At 39.7% G+C, this 23410-nt stretch overlaps 1 protein-coding gene across 3 annotated transcripts in view; it reads right to left on the bottom strand.

Annotated features, from left to right (window-relative positions):
* pigo (phosphatidylinositol glycan anchor biosynthesis, class O) overlaps positions 1 to 23410 on the bottom strand; it is a 65596-nt gene continuing 42186 nt past the window's right edge. Inside the window, exons 7-10 of one of the 3 annotated variants that reach the window (XM_059989466.1) lie at positions 21089 to 21292; positions 12051 to 12238; positions 7444 to 7514; positions 1 to 1388 (exon numbers count right to left, since the gene is read on the bottom strand). In XM_059989466.1, coding sequence (XP_059845449.1) covers positions 1262 to 1388; positions 7444 to 7514; positions 12051 to 12238; positions 21089 to 21292 — 590 coding nt within the window. In that variant the 3' untranslated portion in view covers positions 1 to 1261. Of the gene's footprint in view, positions 1389 to 7443; positions 7515 to 12050; positions 12256 to 21088; positions 21293 to 23410 lie in introns of those variants that run through there. The other 2 variants (XM_059989467.1, XM_059989468.1) reach the window with 2 other exon arrangements.

The following is a 23410-nucleotide window of genomic DNA, read 5'->3' as shown; positions in this document are numbered from 1 at the left end:
TTTGTTTTACACACAAAGTCTTTATTCAACATTCTTCAATTTGTTTAACAAATACTACGAAATTTCATAAGAAGTCAAATGATATTTAACTTACAAGACAAACACTGCAACAACAATAAATGAATTAACAATTACCTTTATCTACATTAGTCAGTTTTATTGATTTTAGGGAAGAAATAATTTAATCTGCACTGCTGCAATATATCAATAATATAAAACAACTCTTTTCACAGAAGCCTTTTTAATTAAAAATATTAATTACATTTACTAAACTTACTGAACACAGGATGAACTTAATATTGAGCTTAAAACAAATAAAACTGCAGAAGCAAGATTCTGAAACAAAAACAGATGTTGGAAGATCAAGTAGCATCAGTGGAAAGAGAAAGCAGAGTGTTTCAGTTCAACAACCTTTCCTCAGAATTGGAAATGTGTATGCTGCTGAAGCATTAAAACGGTGGAGTAGATAATTAAACTTTTGAAACTGGAGAACTGCAAAATCAAAATACTTAAACTAAATGAGTTTGGCATTCTAGGATGAATAACCTGCTCATATTATGGCAAATATATAAAGGAACAGGAAATTGTAAAGTACCTCCAAACACGTACCTCTCAAGTAATTTAGCTGAACTAATAGAACCGCTTTGTGCATACCTTTCAAGGATTTGCACAACATGTGTGCATGTAAATTTATATTTGAGCAATCCTTGCAATATGTCTACTTTCAGAGCTATCATAAACAAAGTTTGGTACTTGACATATGAAAAATTTTACATTCCTGTTTTTGTTTTGTAATTACATTTGCAGTCAGTAGCAATTTGCCGCATTACAAAACAAACCTTGGAGTTAAAATAAAAACACATAGCCTAGGTTTTCTATGCTTGATGTCATTCACTAGAATAAAAGAATTTTTAAGTTTAGGTCATCATATCTACTTACCACAAGCCATAAAAGTGCTAGAAGCACACCTTTATTTACAAATAAACTCTTACAAGTATTTGTCAACACCAAGAAACAGCAAACAGTTTTACTTTCCCTTCAGTGGCTCAAATCTCCTGAATCGTGCGTACAATAAAAACTCAGCATTCATTTGTTGGCTTCAGAAGGCAAGAAGGTAAATTGTGCTTTTTTTCCCCAATGGTAAATGTCTAGAGATAATTACAATGTCATGGTTGGTTTTCTTTTGGCATTCAGTGAGGTTGACAATTGTAACACTCCATAGCAATCTTCACTGGACTTCATTTGTAAAGGTATTAATTAACTACCTTGACTGCTTCAGTAATTCTTTAAACCATGTATTGACACCGACATCCACACGCATCACAAAACAAAAGGTGATAACAAGGTAGATATTTGTAACAATAAAGCCCAAAGCCTCAAAAAGAAACCTAGAAAGCAAAAAGAAGAAAATAAACATCAAATTTAGGAAGCAACTGTCATTCAATTCAAACAAAAGATGCAAGTGATAGGGGAAAACAAAACGTAAATGCTGGAGATCTGAGATTAAAACAGAAAATACTGGAAATACCTGGAATCATTAGAACTGCTTCTGATTAAAGGCAATACTATTTATTTCTGCGTACAGGCTACCTATCAAAGAATTACCAGTGTTCCCTGTTTTTATTTGATGCATTTTAAAAAATTTAATCACCAGAAGTGGGAGTGGTAAGACCCTCTCCTACTTCCACTTGGAAGGTGTACATAAATGTCTTAAACCGACCGTCTTGCTAAGCTATTATAGTTGATGGGTTACAAGTCCTTGCTTAAATTATTACTATTGGGAAGAAGACCAACCCAACCTGCATCAATAGATGTAAATGAACAACAGGAGGCATATCTAAAAATGAGGCAACCTGAAAATGAAATTTCAAACTATTAAAACTTACAACAAAGCAGTGAACCAAACTGGTTCCATAGTTTAACCACAATTTGTGACTGAATTTGTCATCAATCAATGCCATAAGTACTGTATGATTTATGGTTATGTTTTTCTTGTAAATGTTCTGTCTCTGATGCTAAGTAATAATGATATCGCTGCAAGTGACATTTTTATTGTACTTGTGGACAGATGAACCTATGACAGTAAACTCATTTTAACTTACCCACTAATTATTGAGAGTGGTAGCTGTGTGGAACGAGCTTCCAGTAGAAATGGTAGAGGCAGATTCAATATTGTCATTTAAAGTAAGATTGGATAGGTATATGGACAGGAAGGGAATGGAGGGTTATGGGCTGAGTGCGGGCCAGTGGGACTAGTGAGAGTAAGTGTTCAGCATGGACTAGAAGGGCCGAGATGGCCTGTTTCTGTGCTGTAATTGTTATATGGTTATATGTTGACCATTGATGGTCAATTTTATTTATTTATTTGGAGATATAGTGTGGTGACAGGCCATTCCAGCCCAGTGAGCCCACACCACCCAATTTCTCGTATATGAGTAATTAGTCTACGACCTCGTACGTCTTTGGAATGCGCAAGCAAACCTGTTTGATCATGGGGAGAATGTACAAACTCCTTACAGATAGCGGAACAATTGAACTTGGGTTGTTGGTGCAGTAATAGTGTTACGCTAAAGAGTAAACTACTGTGTTGGATTTGATTTAGTAAAAACAGGCAAAAAAGATTAATTCTAAAAGGTTAGTTGAAAAGGTTTCAACTTCAAAACAGAGTGCTACAAACCCTTGTTTAGTTGACATCTGGGATCATACCAAATATGATGGAAGAAGTTTATGATTTTTGATAGTCATCATCTCAGTCCCACAATATTTTTATATTTGTTCTTTAAAGAAGTGTCTATGGGCTTAAGCACCTTGAGCTGTTGCAACTAAATGTTTTTTTATTCATGTTGATTATAAGAGAGTTACTGACAATCAACACCTGAACACATTTTGTTTTTTTTATTCATACGTGTCAAGAAACATTTGCTCATACTTAACTGTCCATTTATCATTTCAGGAACACTGCCACTGCAACCCTCAATTTTCATAGGCTCAAACTTCTAGAGCTGTCTGCCTAACAGTTCTGAGGGAATTCCTGTACCATTTGGTCAGCTATGGTTCTGAAGATGCCTTGCCAAATTTTCAATACAACTAGAAATGAGCAATAAATATAATCTTGCCAGCAAAACCCTTATGCTACAAAAGGCTAATTTTGGTAAATACTCAAGATCAAACAGTCACTAACGCAGTTGACTCAATTTCCAAAATTCATCTGATCTGGAGTACTATTTCACAATTTACTTTATGATAGTTGATTACAAAACCAGTTTATCAAAACATAAATTTCTTTCTGAATCTGAGAAAACTGAACATATAACATATTAAGGATGAGTTCATTTACTTTTCACTCAGCAGACATACCAACATTTGCATTCATTTAAAACAATTTTTAAATTTATATTGGCAAATAGTAAAAGTCCAGTTAATCTAGCTGCTGGGAATTCTGGTAATGTAGAACTGATAGATTTTATGGACTATTTAATCTTATTCCAATTAATACTACAGTGTCCAGTTCCTATTGAATTTTGTTTATAACCTATTAGAGTTGTATAATGACTTTTACAGCAAACTTAGCAATGTTAAAGGGAGTGTGGGAAATTAGACCCTGCAAGGTTAAAGGGAGCAGAACAGGACCTCATTGCATTGAAGAGAACACTCAAGTCAGCACTCAAACTTCAAAATTCAAAGCAAATTTATTATCAAAATATATATGTCACCTGAGATTCATTTTCTTGCAGGCATTCACAGTAGATAAAAAGAAACACAATAGAATCAATGAAAAACTGCACACAAAGACGGACAAATGCATTAAACTGTGCAAATACAAAATAATAATCAATAAATAAGCAATATCTCATTGATTCAAATGCCAATCCATTAGGATTTCCAAATAATTAGTGGAATATTATAGTATACACGTCTAAATTTTTACATTGCTGTGAAGCACTTTAACAATAAGGACATCTCATCATTGTGGTTATAAAATGCCAAATATTCATGTAAAAGAACTCTTAGAGGCAAGAGATCATAATATGATCAAATTCACCCTAAAATTTGAGAAGGAGAAGCTAAAGTCAGATGTATCAGTATTACAGTGAAGTAAAGGGAATTATGGAGGCATGAGAGAGGAGTTGGCCAGAATTGATTGGAAAGGAACTCTGGCAGGGATGACGGCAGAGCAGCAATGGGTGGAATTTCTGGAAGCAATTTGGAAGACATTAGTAATGATTTTTCAAGAATCACTAGATTCTGGAATGGTTCCAGAAGACTGGAAAATTGCAATTGTCACTCCACTCTTCAAGAAGGGAGAGAGGCAGAAGAAAGGAACTGAGGGAAATACATGTTAGTAGGGAAGTGGTGTTAGGTAAATTGAAGGGATTAAAGGCAGATAAATCCCCAGGGCCAGATGGTCTGCATCACAGAATGCTTAAGGATGTAGTCCAAGAAATAGTGGATGCATTAGTGCTAATTTTTCAAAACTCCTTAGATTCTGGATTAGTTCCTGAGGATTGGAGGGTGGCTAATGTAACCCCACTTTTTAAAAAAGGAGGGAGAAGAACCAGGGAATTATAGACCGGTTAGCCTGACATCGGTGGTGGGGAAAGATGTGATAACAGCACATTTGGAAAGAGGTGAAATCATCGGACAAAGTCAGCATGGATTTGTGAAAGGAAAATCATGTCTGACGAATCTTATAGATTCTAGTAGAGTGGATCTTCTAGAGTAACTAGTAGAGTGGATAGGGGAGAGCCAGTGGATGTGGTATATTTGGATTTTCAAAAGGCTTTTGACAAGGTCCCACACAGGAGATTAGTGTGCAAGCTTAAAGCACATGGTATTGGGGGTATGGAATTGATGTGGATAGAGAATTGGTTGGCGGACAGGAAGCAAAGAGTGGGAGTAAATGGGACCTTTTCAGAACGGCAGGCAGCAACTAGTGGGGTACTGCAAGGCTCAGTGTTGGGACCCCAGTTATTTACAATATATATTAATGATTTAGACGAGGGAATTAAATGCAGCATCTCCAAGCTTGCAGATGACATGAAACTGGGGGCAGTGTTAGCTGTGAGGAGGATGTTAAGAGGATGCAGGGTGACTTGGATAAGTTAGGTGAGTGGGCAAATTCATGGCAGATGCAATTTAATGTGGATAAATGTGAGGTTATCCACTGATTGCACAAACAGGAAAACAGATTATGATCCGAATGGTGGTCGATCAGGAAAAGGGGAGGTGCAATGTGGCCTGGGTGTCATTGTACACCAGTCATTGAAGGTGGGCATGCAGGTACAGCAGGCTGTGAAAAAGGCAAATGATATGTTGGCATTCATAGCAAAAGGATTCAAGTACAAGAGCAGGGAGGTTCTACTGCAGTTGTACAAGGCCTTGGTGAGACCACACCTAGAATATTGTGTGCAGTTTTGGTCCCCTAATCTGAGGAAAGACATTCTTGCCATAGAGGGAGTACAAAGCAGGTTCACCAGATTGATTCCTGGGATGACAGGATTTTCATATGAAGAAAGACTGGATCGACTAGGCTTATACTTGCTGGAATTTAGAAGATTGAGCGGGGATCTCATTGAAACGTATAAAATTCTAAAGGGATTGGACAGGCTAGATGCAGGAAGATTGTTTCTGATGTCGGGGAGGTCCAGAACCAGGGGTCACAGTTTAAAGATAAAGGGGAAGCCTTTTAGGACCGAGATGAGGAAAAACTTCTTCACACAGAGAGTGGTGAATCTGTGGAATTCTCTGCCACAGGAAACAGTTGAGGCCAGTTCATTGGCTATATTTAAGAGGAAGTTAGATATGGCCCTTGTGGCTAAAGGGATCAGGGGGTATGGAGAGAAAGCAGGTACAGGGTTCTGAGTTGGATGATCAGCCATGATGATACTGAATGGCGGTGCAGGCTTGAAGGGCCGATTGGCCTACTCCTGCACCTATTTTCTATGTTTCTATGAAACTATAGGCCAGTTAATATGACCTCAGTGGTTGGGAAGATGTTAGTTGATTATTAAGGAGAGGTCTCAGGGTACTTGGAGGCACATGATAAAATAGGCCGTAGTCAGCATGGCTTCCACAGGGAATATCTTGTCTGATATATCTTTTGGAATTCTTTGAAGAAATAACAAAACATGCAGGATAGACAAAGGAGAATCGATTGATGTTGTGTCCTTGGATTTTCAGAAGACCTTTGACAAGGTGCCACACGTGAGGCTGCCTAACAAGCTACAAGTCTGTGGTATTACAGGAAAGATTCCAGCATGGATAAGGCAGTGGCTGATTGGCAGGAGACAAAGAGTAGGAATAAAGGGAGCCTTTTCTGACTGGCTGCTGGTGACTAATGGTGTTCCACAGGGGTTGGTGTAGGGACCGGTCCTTTTTACATTATATGTCAGTGATTTGGATGATGGAATTGATGGCTTTGTTGCAAAGTTTGCAGATCATATGAAGATAGCTGGAGGGGCAGGTAGTTTTGAAGAAATAGACAAAAGGACTTAGGCAGACTAAGAGAATGGCCAAATAAAAGGCAGATGGAATACAGTGTTGGGAAGGGTATGGTCATGCATTTTGGTAGAAGAAGGGTAACTAATTTCTAAATGGAGAGGAAATTTTTGAAAAAGATGAAAAGGGACTTGGAAGTCCTTGCACAGGATTCTTTGAAGATTAATTTGCAGGTTTGAGTCTGTGGTGAGGAAGGTGAATGGAATGTTAGCATTCATTCCAAGAGGACGAGAATATAAAAGGAAGGATGCAATATTGGAACTTTATAAAGTACTGGTGAGGCCTCACTTGGAGAACTGTGAACAAGTTTGGGCCCCTTTTGTTAGAAAGGATGTGCTGAAACTGGAGAGGGTTCAAAGGAAGTTCATGAAAATGATTCCAGGATTGAATGCCCAGTCATATGAAGAGCATCTGATGGCTCTAGGCCTATACTGACTAGAATTCAGAAGAATGAAGGGTGACCTCATTGAAATCAATCGACTGGTGAAAAATCTTGATAGAGTGGACGTGGAGAGGATGTTCCTATGGTAGGAGAGTCTAAGACCAGAGGACACAGCCTCAGAGTAAAGGGGCCTCCTTTTAGAATGGAGATGAGGAGGAATTTCTTTAGCCAGGGGCCAGTGAATCCATGGAATATTTTGCCACAGACAGCTGTGGAGGCCAAGTCTTTATGTACATTTAAGGCAGAGGCTGATAGATTCTTGATTGGTCAGGGCATGAAGGGACACGGGGAGAAGGCATGAGATCAGAGCCAAGAGGAAAACTGGATCAGCCATGATGAAATGGTGGAGCAGACTTGTTGGGCCAAATGGCCTAATTCTGCTCCTGTATCCTATGGTCTTAATAAAGGAGCAGTAAATGTAGAAGCAGTAAATCACTGCTTGTTTAAAAAAAATGTTTCCTATCTACTAATAGTTAGCAGCTCACGAATGAAGCATAACTTACTTTGGTGCAAAGATCTTCCAAACCATTAAATGTCTCCGTAATATGGCCGCTGCACAAACAGAAGCAAGGAGCTGTATAGAGAAGGAAAAGTTTATTATATCTTAAGTAACAGAACATTTAATTAAAAAACAAATTGATTTCATTTAATGACAAACACGAGAAAGTCTGCAAATGCTGGAAAACCAAATTAACACACATAGAATGCTGGAGGAACTCAGCAGGTCAGGCAACATCAGTGGAAAAGAGTAAACAGTCAACAGTTCAGGACAAGACCCTTTTTCAGGACCGAGAAGGAAGGGGAGGGGGAATGCCTGAATAAAAAGTGGGAGGGGGGGGTAGGGGGGGAAGGCTAGCTGGAAGGTGATTGGTGAAGCGACATGGGTGGGAAAGGTCGAGGACCGGAGAAGAAAGAATCTGATAGGAGAGGAGAGTGGACAATAGGACAAAGAGAAGGTGGTGGGGACCAGGGGGAAGTAATAGGCAGCTGAGAAGAAGTGAAAAGTCAGAGTGCGGAATGCGGTGGGGGGGGGGGGCCTGTTGAATTTGTTCTCAGGAAAAAGATATCAATATTCATGCCATCAGGTTGGAGGTATCCAGACAGAATACAAGGTGTTGCTCCCCCACCCTGAGGGTTGCCTCATCTGGGCACATGAGGAGGCCTAGATCAACACATCAGGATGGGAATGGGAATCGGATTTAAAGTGTTTGGCCACCGGGAAAACTCCCTTGTGACAGTAAGTGCAGAGGTGCTCAACAAAGTTATTCCCAATTTACAACAGGCCTCATCAATGTACAGGAGGCCACACTGGGAACACTAGACACTACAGACGACCCCAGCAGGTGAAGTATTTGGTTATCTGGAAGGACTGTTTGGGGCAGTGAATTGAGGTGAGGGAGGAAGTGTATGGGCAGGTATAGCATTTGGGCTACTTGCAGGAATAAGTGCCTGGTAGGATGTTAGTGGGGAGGGAGCGATCCCTGTGAAAAGTGGGGGGGGGGGGGGGGGGCGGCGAAGGTAGGCAAAGATACGTTTAGTGGTAGAATCCCTTTGGAGATAGCTGATGTTGTGGAGGCTAATATGTTGGATGCAGAGGCTAAATGGGTGGTAGGTAAGGACAAGAGGGACTCTATTACTACTGTGGCAGTGGGAAGACAGGGTGAGCACAAATGTACAGGAAATGGAGGAGATGCGACTGAGGGCAGCATCAACAGTAGAGGGGGGAAACCCCGTTCTTTAAAAGAGGAGGATGTCCTGGAATGGAAAACTGCATCCTGGGAACAGACATGACGGAGGTGAAGAAGCTGAAAATAGCATTTTCACAGGAGATAGGGTGGGAAAAGGTACAGTCAAGATAACCATGGGAATCAGTAGGTTTATTAAAATTGATGGTTGACCATTTGTCTCCAGAGAGATCAAGAAAGTGGAGGGAGATGTCAGAAATGGACTAAGTGAATTTAAGGGCAGGGTGGAAGTTAGAGGCAAAATTGATAAAATTGATGAGATCAGCATGGGTGCATGACACAGTGCCAGTGCAGTTGTAAATGTAGCGGAGAAGCATTGGGGAGCGTAACTGGGGAAGGCTTCAAACGTAGATAGTTCGACATAGCCGACGAAGAGGCAGGCATAGCTTAGGCCCATGTGAGCGCCCATGGCTACCCCTTGGGTATGGAGAAAGTGGGAACCGAAGGAAAAATGGTTCGGGGTGAGGACCAGTTCTGCCAGACAGAGGAGGGTGATGGTGGAGAGGATTGTCTGGTTCTTTTGTTAAGAAAGAAATTTTTTGGGGGTTTGAGGCTTTCCTGATAGGGGATGGAAGTATATAGGAACTGAGCATCCATGGTGAAGATGAGGCGGTCACAGGGCCGGGGAATTGAAAGTTACTGAGGATGTTGAGGGCATCAAAAGTATCATGGATGTGGGTGGGAAGGGACTGAAGGGAAGGGGATAGAATGGATTCAAGACATAAAGACACAAATTCAGTAGGGCAGGAGCAGGTAGAGTCAATGGGTCTACCCAAACAGTCTGGTTTGTGGATCTTAGGTAGCAGATAGAAGCGATCAGAGTGGGTAATGGAACAATGAGTTTGGTGACAGTGGTTGGAAATTCTCCAGAGTGGATGATGTCAGTAATGGTGTTGGAGACAGTGTTCTGATAGTCTGAAGTGGGGTCCTCCTTGAGGGATAGACATGAGGAGGTGTCTGGCCTGGTCTCCGCAAAACATAAGTCGATGCACCATACTACAACAGCGCCTCCTTTGTCTTCTCTGTCCTAAAGAAGTGTCTTGGCCTGAAACATCGACTGTTTACTCGTTTTGATAGATGCTGTCTGACCTGCTAACTTCCTCCAGCATTTTGTGTGTGTTGATTTTATTTAGTGTATTCCTTTATGCACCTATTTTACTCCCAATATAATTTACATCAGTTTAGCAAAATTTATAGATTACATAGAGGATATAAGTGAGATCTTAAGAAAGCAGTTAGGAGAGCAAAGAGGGAACAGGCCAACACAATTAAAGATAATTCTAAAACCTTTTGTATGTGTACGAAAAGAGGGTAGCTAGGGAAAGAATAAGAACCTTAGAAACCAGAAGTGTGCAGCCAGGGTTTACGTATGTTGTTGTGAATTATTAGTATTCACAAGGGAGAAGGGTGGGAGAGGGGATAAAGCTGGGAACGGATTGCATTATAGTTTGGGACATGTACTCATTAAGAAAGAGCAAGAGTTAGAGATAATGACACAAAATCTCTAATTACCAGGATTAGAGGCCAATCCCCAGGGCCTGACAAAATCCATCAAGGTATTATGGGAACCAAGGAAGGAGTTGCTGGGATTCTGCTGGAGATTTTTTGCATCAGCTTTAGCCATGGATGAGGATGCAGAAGACTGAAGACTGGAGAGTAGTAATATTCCTATAGTCAAGATGGGCAATAAGGACAAGCCAAGAAATTACAGGCTGGTGAGCCTTACATCAGTTGATTGAAATGAATTGAAATGTTATTGGGCAAAAAATTCCTAGGGATAGGATTTATGATCATCTGGAAAGGCAGGGATATTTAGGGCTATCAACATCTTTTGGGAAATCCTGATTCACAAATTTGGCAGATGTGGACTTCAGCATAAACTTTGACAAAGTACTGAACAGGAGGTCAGTCCAGGAAGTTAAGGCACATGAGATCCAATGTATTTTTGCAAACAGATGCAGAAATTGACTTGATGAGAGGAGGAAAAGGGCCTGACAAAGGGTCTCGGCCCGAAATGTCCACAGTGCTTCCCCTTATAGATGCTGCCTGGCCTGCTGTGTTCCACCAGCATTTTGTGTGTGTTGTTTTAATTTCCAGCATCTGCAGATTTCCTCGTGTTTGCTCTGGAGGAAAAGGGCAGTTGTTTTTCTGACTGGGAGTCTGTAATTAGTGGTGCATGACAGGAAGCTGTGATGGATCCTATATATATGTTATAACATCTGTGGCTTGAAATGCAAGACAAAGATCGGTGAAGCTGAAGACAGCAAGGATAGTTTCCTGAGGAATCAGACTTCTCCTAACTTGGAGATGAGTGATTTAATCCAGAGAAATAGGAGGTAATGCATTTTGGGTTATTTAATACTGCCTGGATACATATAGTAAGCAGCAGGGACTTGGGGAATTTGTCTAATATACAAAGGGACCTGTGGATGCAAGTTCATAACTCCCTGAAAATGGTAACACAGACGGATAGAGTAGTGGAAAAAGGTATACAGCTTGCTTGCCTTCACAGGATGAGGTATTGAATTTAACAGCTGGGGCATTAAGCTGCAGTTGTACAATTCTTGCACAAGACTACATTGGGAATAGTATGTGCACTTCTGGTGACCATGCCGTGGAAAGGATCTGGTGGGACTATAAAGAGTGCTGAATGGAGGGCTATAGTAACAAGGAGACAGCAGAAGGGCCAGTATTGTTTTTGTTAGAATGCTAGACTCTGAAGATGACCTATTGAAGGTTTATAAAAATTATGAGGGGCATTTACTAAGGTAGAAATGTTATTGCCTTTTCCAAGGATGGGGGAAGTCTAAAACTAAAGAATTACAAGTTTAAGGTGAGAGGATTTAATGTGGACCCAAAAGACAAGCTTTTTCACAGAGGGGATGGTGGATATATCAAACAAGCTGCTAGAGATGGTGTTAGAGGAGGTGCAACTGCAATATTTAAAGAGCAAAAAATGATTTCTGAAGGAACCCAACTGGTCAGGTTGCGTCTGTAGAAGGAAATGAAAAGTTATCTGAAGAATCTACTGTGAAATACAGCTCAAAACACCCTCTTATTGGGTTGAGAAAGGCACAGGGAAAAACAAGATCTGTTGCAGCATCCAAGATGCAGCAATGTTGACAAAGGCCAAGGCAATGACCTTGTGAAATTATTGTCAAGTATTTTGTAGCTGTAAGCTACCAGAGGGTCAATTAATTCCCCTGACTACACAATAGTTAGAGAGCATCATATCTGCAGTCTGACTGACACATTATAGAATTTATTTAATGCAATGACATCATAGCTAATTTAATTTTTCCTGCGAGTGGCACTGTAGAATTACAATAACTTGACTTTTGTGTGGAATAGATAATACAAAATACCTGCACACCGTAGGCAAACAAGTATCTCATTCCCAGTTGCAACATGGCTATAGAAAACATCTGAGGATTTTCTCGCAATCTCATCTCCATCATCAGCTCCTCCTCTCCACATTCCTTCCTGGCGATCTTGCTTTTAGCGTTTTTCACTTCACGGATAAATGGCCAAAGCAGTAACAAGGGGCATCCCACTATCTCAAGAATATAACTGAAAAGTCAGTTAAAAGTTTCATTGCATTTTATTGCAAGGTTGATAATATTTTATTAATATACTTTTAGCACCAGCTTGTAATGTAGTTAATCCAAGATATTATGATTAATCATATCGACAATCTGGACACTTTGTATGGCATCATCCTACTGCCACCCACCTCACACACCCCCTCACCTACTAATGCACACAATTAATCTTCCATTCCTTGAGGAGTAGACAGAGTGGGAGATTCTTGTATAGATGTATGGTGAAACAATGACAGACAATGAGAGGAATAAGTAGGATAGAGAGGCAGATTCTTCTCCCCAGGGTAGAAAATGTAGTGGAATCAGACAATTTGTTGGTGTTGAAGAGGTGTTTAGACAAGACTCATAAATATGCAGGAAATGGAGGGATATAGATGATGCACAGGAGGAGGATGACATTTAGTATTATTTAGCACAACAATGTGGGCTGAATGACCTGTACAGTGCTCTACCTGTTCTATGTTTAATCTAACTATGGAAATATCATTTTCTTCAACCAATATTTAGAGGCATACATTCCAGCAGGAATTAACAAGCAGCAAGAAAACAGGACACTGTTGTAACAGATGCCAATGGTAATTGTAGTGCTATGCTGCAGTCCCAAATGCTAATGTTTTACTTGGTTCATACAATGAAAAAATACTCAAGGTGGAGAAAAAATAAATCTGGCAATTGCAGTCCAGTTGGTTAAATGTCTCCAAACGTTTTGACAAATGTAGACTTGGAAAGTAAATTCACTAAAGATTTATAAAAGGATGAAACATGTTTAGTCAACATGAGACAAATTTTATGAAGTAACGGAGTCAGTTGATTAAGAAAGTGAGTTGATATTGTACATTTCACTTACAAAAGGCACCTGAATCATATTCAGCTAGTTACCAAAAAAAGCTTCTTTAAAATGGGTAGCAGCAACATAGAGTTAAAAAAAAATTGGCTTCAGAAGTAAAAAGAAGATGGGGTGGTGAATAGTTATGTTGTGAAATGGAAGAAGATATACAAATGCATTATGCAAAATTCAGTACCAGGCATTTACAGTGCATATAAAAATTAAGTTAACTTATTCACACAGTAGATATAAATTAAGTCTCTTTTTTTCAAACATGATTGCAATAGTTACTGCCAATCTCTCTCAACACTGAAGATGAACTATCAAAAGCATATAGCCTCATTCCTTTGCATAATTATTATACAAAATCTTAAAATTATTTATGCCACAAGGAGCAGCAGCCCATATGTGGCCCTGCATTTAATAACATCATGGTTTATCTGATTGTGACACTCTCACCTCCTCATTTATCAAATATTTATTGACCTCTGCCTTAGAGATAAAGACACTACTTCCACCACCCTTTGAGAAAGATTACCAAAGACTCATGTCCTTGAAGATGGGGAGAAAAAAATGTCTTAAATGAACTATCCCTTTTTAAATAGTGACCAATAGAATGTGACCAAAGCGAAACCCATAGCATGACTGACAATGATGCTTCACTACCAGATAAACTCAATGCCTTCTATGCCTGCTTTGAAGGGAAAATATAACTACAGCTGTGAAGATCCCTGCTGCATTTAGTGACCTGGTGATCTCTGTCTCAGAGGCCAATGTTAGGTTGTCTTTAAAGAGGGTGAACCCTCACAAGGCGGAAGGTCCCGATGGAGTACCTGGTAAGGCTCTGAAAACCTGTGCCAACCAACTAGTGAGAGTATTCAAGGATATTTTCAACCTCTCACTGCTATAGGCAAAAGTTCCCATTTGCTTCAAAAAGGCAACAATTATACCAGTGCCTAAGAAGAATAATGTGAGCTGCCTTAATGACTATCGCCCGGTAGCACTCAAATCTACAGTGATGAAATGCTTTGAGAGGTTGGTCATGATTAGACTGAACTCCTGCCTCAGCAAGGACCTGGACCCATTGCAATTTGCCTAATGCCACAATAGGTCAATGGCAGATGCAATCCTAATGGCTCTTCACACAGCCTTAGACCACCTGGACAACACAAACACCTATGTCAGGATGCTGTTCATTGACTATAGCTCAGCATTTAATACCATCATTCCTACAATCCTGATTGAGAGGCTACAGAAGCTGGGCCTCTGTACCCCCCTTTGCAATTGGATCCTCGACTTCCTAACCAGAAGGCCACAAGCTGTGCAGATTGGTGATAACATCTCTTCCTTGCTGACGATCAATAGTGGTGTACCTCAGGGGTGTGTGCTTAACCCACTGCTCTACTTTCTCTATACCCATGACTGTGGGGCTAGGCATAGCTCAAATACCATCTATAAATTTGCTGATGATACAACAATTGTTGGTAGAATCTCAGATGGAGATGAGAGGGTGTACAGGAGTGAGATATGCCAACTAGTGGAGTGGTGTCACAGTAAGACGAAAGAGCTGATTGTGGACTTCAGGAAGGGTAAGACGAAGGAACACATACCAATCCTCACAGAGGGATCAGAAGTGGAGAAAGTAAGCAGTTTCAAGTTCTTAGATGTCAAGATCCCTGAGGATCTAACCTGGTCGCAACGTATTGATGCAGTTATAAAGAAGGCAAGACAGCAACTATACTTCATTAGGAGTTTAAAAAGATTTGGTATGTCAACAAGTATACTCAAAAACTTCTATAGATGTACCATGGATAACATTCTGACAGGCTGCATCACTGTCTGGTATTAGGGTGGAGGAGCTACTGCACAGGAGAAGCTGCAAAGGATTGTAATTCTAGTCAGTTCCATCTTGGGTACTAGCCTACAAAGTACTCAGGACATCTTCAAGGAGCAGGGTCTCAGAAAGGCAGCATCCATTATTAAGGACCTCCAGCACCCAGGCCCAGCCCTTTTCTTAATGTTACCATCAGGTAGGAGGTACAAAAGCCTGAAGGCATACACTCAGTGAATCAGAGACAGCTTTTTCCCCTCTGCCATCTGATTCCTAAATGGTCTCTGAACCCACGAACACTGCCTCACTTTTATCTTCTTCTTCTTCATGTGCCTTGCGCATTACATGCTTGGGCGATCATGGCTCTCCACATCGAACGATCCCCCAGTGTCAATGATATCTCGCACATTTAGATTTGTTAGTTCTTTCACAGTATCCATATATTTTCTTCTTTACCTTCCTCTTCCGTGGTTCCCAGGCGTACGGCCTTGTAATGTAAGGCATTCTGTTTCTCCCTTTCTGATGACATGGCCCAGGAAATTAAATTTCCTCTCATTTAATGTTCTCATTAAAGATCTTTTTGTATGGGCATGTTGGAGTACTGTCTCATTAGTTACCCTATATCTATATGATAGTTTCAGCATTCCTTTAAGAAACCACATTTCTGTTGCTTCTAAGTTTCCTTGCAGTTCAGGTGTTACAGTCCGTGTTTCGGAAGCATACAGCCAGATTGACCAGATGTAACATTTTAGTAGCCTGAGTCTTGTCATAGAGTCTGTTGGTAAACATGGGTTTCATTTTTTGGAAGCTGGTTTTGGCAATGGCAATTCTTCTTTTTATTTCTACTTTACTTCTAGCATCTTGTGATATAAAGCTACCAAGGTAATTAAAGCTGGTCTTTTGTTCAATCTCTTGGTTACTGATGTACAATTGGCAGTTGAGAGCATCCTGCTCTTTTGACATTACCACACATTTGTTTTTTTTTCAGTTGATGGTTAAACTAAAATCTGCACTTGTTTGCACTACTTAGTCGGAGAGGATTTGTAGGTCTTCTGCAGCAATTGCTATTAGGGTGCTATCGTCTATATATCTAATATTGTTGATGTTAACACCTCCAATTTTTATTCCATCTAGGTCTATTTCTCTGAGAATCATTTCACTATAGATATTAAATAATTCAGGTGAGGCAACGCATCTCTGTCTAACTCTCTTTGAATTTTAGTCCAACTGCTAATTTTTACTGCCGCCGTTTGATTTCAATATAAATTTTGAAGCAATTGTTGGTCCCTTCCGTCAATGTTTAGTGAAATCAATAAAACATAAAAAGACATCATTTTGATATTCAATTGCCCTTTCTGAAAGCATTCGTAGTATGAAAATTGCATTCCTAGTTCGTCTATCCTCAATACCATAATGCAGTTTAGAAGTTTCTGGCCTTAACTTGTTTTTAATTCGACTCAGAACAATTCTCAACAAAATCTTTATTATGTGACTCTTAAGACTGATTGTTCTATAATTTTCGCAGTCAATAGTTCCAGGAATTTTCGGCAAAGTTATAAATACTGATTTCCAGAGGTCATCAATCGATACACCAGAATCATATATGCCATTAAACAGTTCAAAGAGAATATCTATGCCCAGATCTTCTAGGGCTTATATCATTTGTAGCACTGAAGATCCAAGATGGCGGCGCGACTCAGCTTGCAGTGGCTACTCCGGAACTGATGTTCTGCTATTTGTGAAGTGGGGTGCTGTGCGCAATCATAATCGATTGAAAACGGACGTGGAAGCACAGAGAAACATTGGGAAATTCCAGGAAGACCTTCTTCGTTGCTGCTGCTGCTGTGAGGTCCGGGACTCTGCTGGGAAGACCAGGCCCCCAGTCCTCAGGGTCGCATTGCCAATGGCCGTTGGGAGGGCCGTCTTCATACGCTCGGCAGAGGATGGAGCTCGGAGAAGCTGTGCTGGAGGGGATGGTCGTCGACTCAGAGGTTCGACGGACTCAGGTCACTTTCAGTGTGTGCTGCATCTGCGAGGCTGCCTTCGACTGAGCTTTCACTGTGTGCTGCGTCTGCGAGGCTGAGTCGGGCAGAGCCTTGGAAGTCCATAGCGGGGGTATTCCCTTCTGCTGCCAGCGTGGGACAGCAAGTCTGTCGGGACCCTAGGGACTTGTGGAAACTGTGGTGATTTCTTTAGAATTTACAGTCCTTTAACATCAAAGGTTTAACACCTTTAACAACACATTTTTACTGTGCCCATAGTCTGTTTTTTTTATCAATTATGCTATTGTTTGCACTGTTGTAACTATATGTTGTAATTATGTGGTTTTGTGCAGGTCTTGTAGCTTTAGTTTTTGGTCTTGCTTTTGTCTGGTGGGTTTGGAGCTCCTTTCCGGGGAACGCGCTAGATGGTAGCGCAATATTAATATGCAGCAGCCTCTCCAGACTCTGGATTGGGGATTGCCAAACGTTACGTGGATTTTCTGGTGTAGTCTGTTTTGTCATATGCTTTTGTGATATCATTCTGGGGGAACGTTGTCTCATTTTTTTAACTGCATTGCATTTGTGGTTTCTAAATGACAATAAGCTGAATCTGAATCTGATTTCCACTGACATTTCATATTATTTCTGATTTTTGCATGCTTTTTAATCTATTCAATATACATATAGTGTAATTAGATTTACTTATTTATTATTATTGTATTTTTTTCTTCTTGTTCTATATTATGAATTGCATTGAACTGCTGCTGTTAAATTAACAAATTTCACGATGCATGCTGGTGATAATAAACCTGAGATTGATTGTTCTAGATTCTCCCAATATGCAATCTGTCAAGATCTTAAGTTTCAGTCAACATCACTGGAAACAAATGTAGTCTGTCCCATATTTTCATTTAAGACAAGCTATCAATTCCAAATGTTACTGTACACTGAGTGAACCTTCTCTGAATTGCTTCCAATGCGTGAACATGGTTTGTGAAATAGAGACTAAACTGTACATAATATCCCAGATGAGGCCACACCAGTGCTCTACCTACTACAGCATAACTTCTTTGCTTCTAATATTAATTCACCTAATAATAAAAAAGTTAGCTTTCCTAATTACTTTCTGAACCGGCATTCAATCCTTATGCAAAATTATACACTAAATCCCTTCCAAAGGTTTCAATGGTACATTTAACATCAGAGAAATGTATACACTTGCCCCGTGCTAAGCTGAAATTTCTCATTTATATATGTACTTTTAAAATCTTCCCTGTCAAAATATACAATTTCATATTTTTGCACATTATATTCCATTTGCCATACACTTTCTCACTTAATTAATCTTTATCTATTCACCATCTATTTTCCTACCCATCTGCAAATTTAGCAACCAGCTTTAACCATACTTGAAAATTTTCCCTTGGATTGAGGAAAACTAAAAAAAAAATCAACTGCTGAGAAACTAGACTCATTTGTATGCTCAAATTTTAACTAGGAGTATATCATATACTTCCAGCTCTGTTTATGATTTAAGCATTGTTGATGTAGGGACTGGGCAACTTCAGAAACAAGTGTAGCCTGTCCTAGGAAAGCTGCTCAAGGACTACCAAAGGTTCTCAGAGTCTGCGATAACTCAATGGATGAATTTCTCCTCACTTTCTGGTGTTTAAGTGTTCATACACCCAGGTAAAGAGGTCCTCAGTAGTTAACAGTAATGGCAGTTTTTTGCTACTGAGGAATCAATATGGTGGTGATTGGCTCTGTAAATGTAATGTCAGACACTTGGGACACACATGTACCTTCTGAGTCAAAGCAGAGTCTATGCCGACAGTGTTCAGAAAAATCACATTTACCATGTATCACAATTTGCTGCTCACTACAGTAACAGAGGCACAACCCAGCCAACAGATGCATCCACAGCCCGAGTAAAGCTCTACTCAATAATCATGACTTCTTCAATGGATTAGGATTCCATCCACATTGTGTCAGGTCAGAAGACACACCTTATTATGATTAATGCTACATTTTATGGCAGAACCTATTTACCTCAACTTACTCAGTAGTTAGTATTGCCTGGAAGGCTTGAACCTTCAGTATTTCATTTAAATATTGCAAAGGCTTGCTGGAGTAGGCACTGAATAATTCATTTTGTATTTGCTTAGCTTTACAGATGTAAAATTTCTTTAAAATACCAAGCCCTTTGGATTACTGTTGCTGTTGATGGGTAACAGCCTCTGCAACTGAAAGTAATAAACTTTCCTGTGCCAATGATAATGGACTCGAGATCCTTCAAGGGTTTGCATTTGAAGCTAATGAAGTTTGATGTCAGTGACCAATGAGAAACCCCTGACAAAACTCAAGTTGAAAGCATCGTCAATATATTGCATAAATGGGCTTTTTCTGAGAGGTACAGTTCTTAATCATCAGAGATGGAAGCAAGTTTTGGCACACTGAAATCAAAATTTGCTTGGCAATAGGAGAGAGTGATGGGAAAGAATTGTTTCTGAAGTTGTATGCCTGTGACTGGTGTCACACAAGGACTGATGCTGGGACATTTGCTGTTTATGGCCACTTTATTAGGCACACCTGCTAGTTAGTCAGCCAAACAATTCATAAAAGCATGCAAAAATGGTCAAGAGTTTCAGTTGTTGTTCAGACCAAACATCAGACCGGGGGAAAAATGTGATCTAAGTGACTTTGACTGTGGAATGATTGTTGGTGCCAGACAGGGTGCTCCGCATATCTCAGAAACTGCTGATCTCCTGGGATTTTCACACACAGTCTCTAGAGTTAACAGAGAATGGTGCAGTTTTGTGGGCAAAATGTCTTGTTAAGGAGAGAAGTGAGGAGAATGGCCAGACTGGTTGAAGCTGATAGGAAGGCGACAATAACTCAAATAACCATGTGTTACAACAGTGGTGTGCAGAAAGCATCTCTGAACGTGAACCTTTAAGTGGATGGGCTGCAGCAGCAGAACACCATGACCATACGCTCAGTGACCACTTAAGTACAGGAGGTAATCAAAGTGGCCACTGAGTGTATGTGAATGACTTAAATGTGGAAGTGGGAAACAAGATTGGTAAGTTTAAAGATGATGTGGCAATTGGTAGAGTTCTTACTATGGAAGCTGATTTTGGGATACAAAGAGAATTGATGTGTTTAGAAGAATGAGGGGGTGAGGGAATCTCATGGAAACCTACAAAATATTGAAAGGCCTAGATAGAGTGAATGTGGTGAGGATGTTTCCTATAATGGGAGAGTTTAAGACCAGAGGAAAGCCTCTGAATATGTCTTTTTAGAACAGAGATGAGAAGAAATTTATTTAGCCAGAGGGTGTTGAATCAGTGGAATTCATGGCCACCAGCAGCTTGGAGACAAAGTCATTGAGTGTATTTAAAGTGAAGAGTGATAGGTTCTTGATCAAAGCTTATGGGGAGAGGCAGGCAAATGGGGTTGAGAGGGAAAATAAATCAGCTGAGTGGCCTAATACTACACCCATGTCTTATGGCCTATTTATGAATTTAGGTACTCCCCCTCTACTACAGTCATGTGTGCAGCTGCAATCTGTGTGTGGCAATGTGCCTTCAATGATCAATATTCTTGTGGTGGTGGTGCATTTTATACAGGTGTCCAAAACTGGTTAACATGCCTTTAAAGGCTGTGCCAATTCAATTTTTAATGCACAAATCTGATGTAAAACATTCTAATAAGTTTCAAGGGTGTTTCTGTCTAATCTAATGGACCATATTAACACAATGGTACCGTGTGCACCGAAAATAGATGAGATCCTATTTCCAGTCAAACGTCTTTTTCTCCTTTTGTCCATTGGCATTGAATTCACCCATATATATTTACATTACTTCTCCATTAATTTCACTCTTCTTAAATATTTACTCAAGTCCCAGCGGTCTTGTTTCTGTCACTTGAGCCAATTATTGCATATAAAACTTGGCTCACACTACAGCCAATTATTACATATAAAACTTTAAAAATCTAAACATGTAAGAAAAAGTCTTGGTAATGGCAGATATTATTCAGTGCTCTGCTGAAACAAAATATTTGCCAGCAACATACATTTCACATCACAATTTTCTTTGCAGATATTCATTTAGAAAATCTATTGAATAATACGGAATTTTTAAAGTAACAAAATAATTACCTGCAAAAAGAATATGAGAAGCAAATGTATTCATCCCAACCAATATTGCTGGCAGCACATTGGAGCTGTGCCCTTCAGTGAACCCGACAAAGGCTGCATTCCACTGGATAGTCGGGAAAGTTGGCTGATGCCCAGTAGCATAAAAGAACTGTGTAGCTGTGAAAACCCAGGCTGTAACTGCAGACCACGGGACTGTAAAATAGCCTTCAAAAAATATAATCAGTATGAAACATCTGTGATATTATATATGGAAATCAAATAATAGTCAATAATTAATTTGTAAAGCACATCTACCATCTGCTGAAACTAAATATCTACTTTAAAACTTATACAGAAATCTTAGAATATAAAAATGAAATAACATGTAAATTTTTACTACATTTAATAATATAAAAATGGTTTATCTCATCTCACAATGTTATACATATTATGCCACCTTTCTAGCTTAAGTATTGGTTGAAGAAATGATTCAAGGCAATTATAAAGGGGGAAGCTTCAAAGTTGATTGCCTTTGCTCTCAGTACTTAAGATTAATTTTTTTTAGTGAATTCAACCTTTTCAACAAACTTATCATGGACTGAACAATATTTATTAATTCAGTTCTGACGAAAGGACTCAGCCCGAAACGTCGACAGCGCTTCTCCCTATAGATGCTGCCTAGCCTGCTATGTTCTACCAGCATTTTGTGTGTGTTGTTTATTACTTCTTGGTGTTTTGAAGGCAATTGGGATTCCAAGGCACGGAACTTATGTCTAGGTACAACTTATGCAAAGTGAAGAGTAAAAAAGCAATTCTGAGTGAAGTCAGAGATGCAACTGAATGCACTTCAGCTTTGGCAGGAGTTGCATGTTATAACTTCCTATAAAGCAAAGCCTGACATGGCTGTGATGCCTCCCTCTCCAAATTAACTTAATGCCTTTTTGCACACTTTAAAAAGGAGAATGAAACTATAGCTGTGTGAATCCCTTCAGCATCTGACAACCTGATATCTGTCTCAGAGGTGGACACCAGAACACCTTTCGAGAAGGTGAACCCTCACATGATGCCAGGCCCTGATGGTGTACCTGGTAGGGCACTGAAAACTTGTGCCATCCAACTTACTGGAGTGTTCAAAGACATCTTTAAACTCTCACTGCCACAGTCAGAGGTACCCAACTGCTTCAAAAAGACATCAATCATACCAGCCCCAAGAAGAGCAGAAACTCAAGAAGGTTGCCTCAATGACTATCAGCCAGTAGCAGTCACATTTAAGGATATAATGCTACAGCTTTATGAAGTATTGGTCAGACCACATTTGGAGAATTATAAGTAGCTTTGAGCCCTGCATCTAAGAAAGAATCTGCTGGCATTGGAGAATGTGCAGAAGAGTTTCATGAGAATGATCTGGGCATAAAAGGATTAATATATAAGGAGTGTTTGATGGACTATACTCACTGGAGTTCAGAATAATGTGGGGTGGGGGGGAAACGAGATCTCATTGAAACCTATTGATATTGAAAGAACTAGATAGTGGATGTGGTGAAGATGTTTCCAGTAGTGGGAGAATCGAGGACCAAAGAGAACAGCCTCAGAATAGATGGACATTTTTTAGAACTGCAATGAGCAGGAATTTCTTTAGCCAGATGGGTGAATTTGTGGAATTCATTACCACAAGCAGCTGTGGCTATATTTAAAGCGGAGGTTGATAGGCTCTTGATGAGATAGGGTGTCAAAAGGTTACAGGAAGAATGCAAGAGAATGAGGTTGAGAGGGACAATAAACCAGCCATGATGGAATCATGGAGCAGGTTTGAGGGACCAAATGGCCTAATTCTGATCCTATGTTTAATGTGATGAAATGCTTTGAGAGAGAGGTTTGTCATAGCCCTGACCTAGGACCTGAACCTTCTGCAAATTACTACCATCACAAATCTTCAGGTCACGAAAAATATCCTTACCCATTGATTTGTGGTGAGACATTTATACTTTTGGACACCAAATCAGACTGCTGAAAACATTTCCTCAACCTTCTCTGGTCCCTGTACACATCTTTAAGTCTTCTGTCCCTGATTTTCTTTTATTTAATCTCTTCTGCACTTTGTGGATTAGATACTCTTCAAAAAAATTAAGTATATGATCACCTTTATATTTCACTTTAAGGATATTTGGACTTTCCTGAGCCAGGTGGAATTTTTTGATGATTGAAATGTTTAAAACAATGCAATAAGAATGTTAAATATACAGTCTGCACACTTTCAAGGGGTTTCTGTTCAGATTTCAAAAAAGTTTAAAAGTAAACCTAGAAAGGACCAATAAAATATTTTAAAAATCTGCAAACTGCTAC

This window comes from Hypanus sabinus, chromosome 14 (genome assembly GCF_030144855.1).
Source record: "Hypanus sabinus isolate sHypSab1 chromosome 14, sHypSab1.hap1, whole genome shotgun sequence".
NCBI lineage: Eukaryota > Metazoa > Chordata > Chondrichthyes > Myliobatiformes > Dasyatidae > Hypanus > Hypanus sabinus.
The sequence above is the reverse complement of the archived record's forward strand: the minus strand, read 5'-3'. Positions and strand labels throughout refer to the sequence as shown.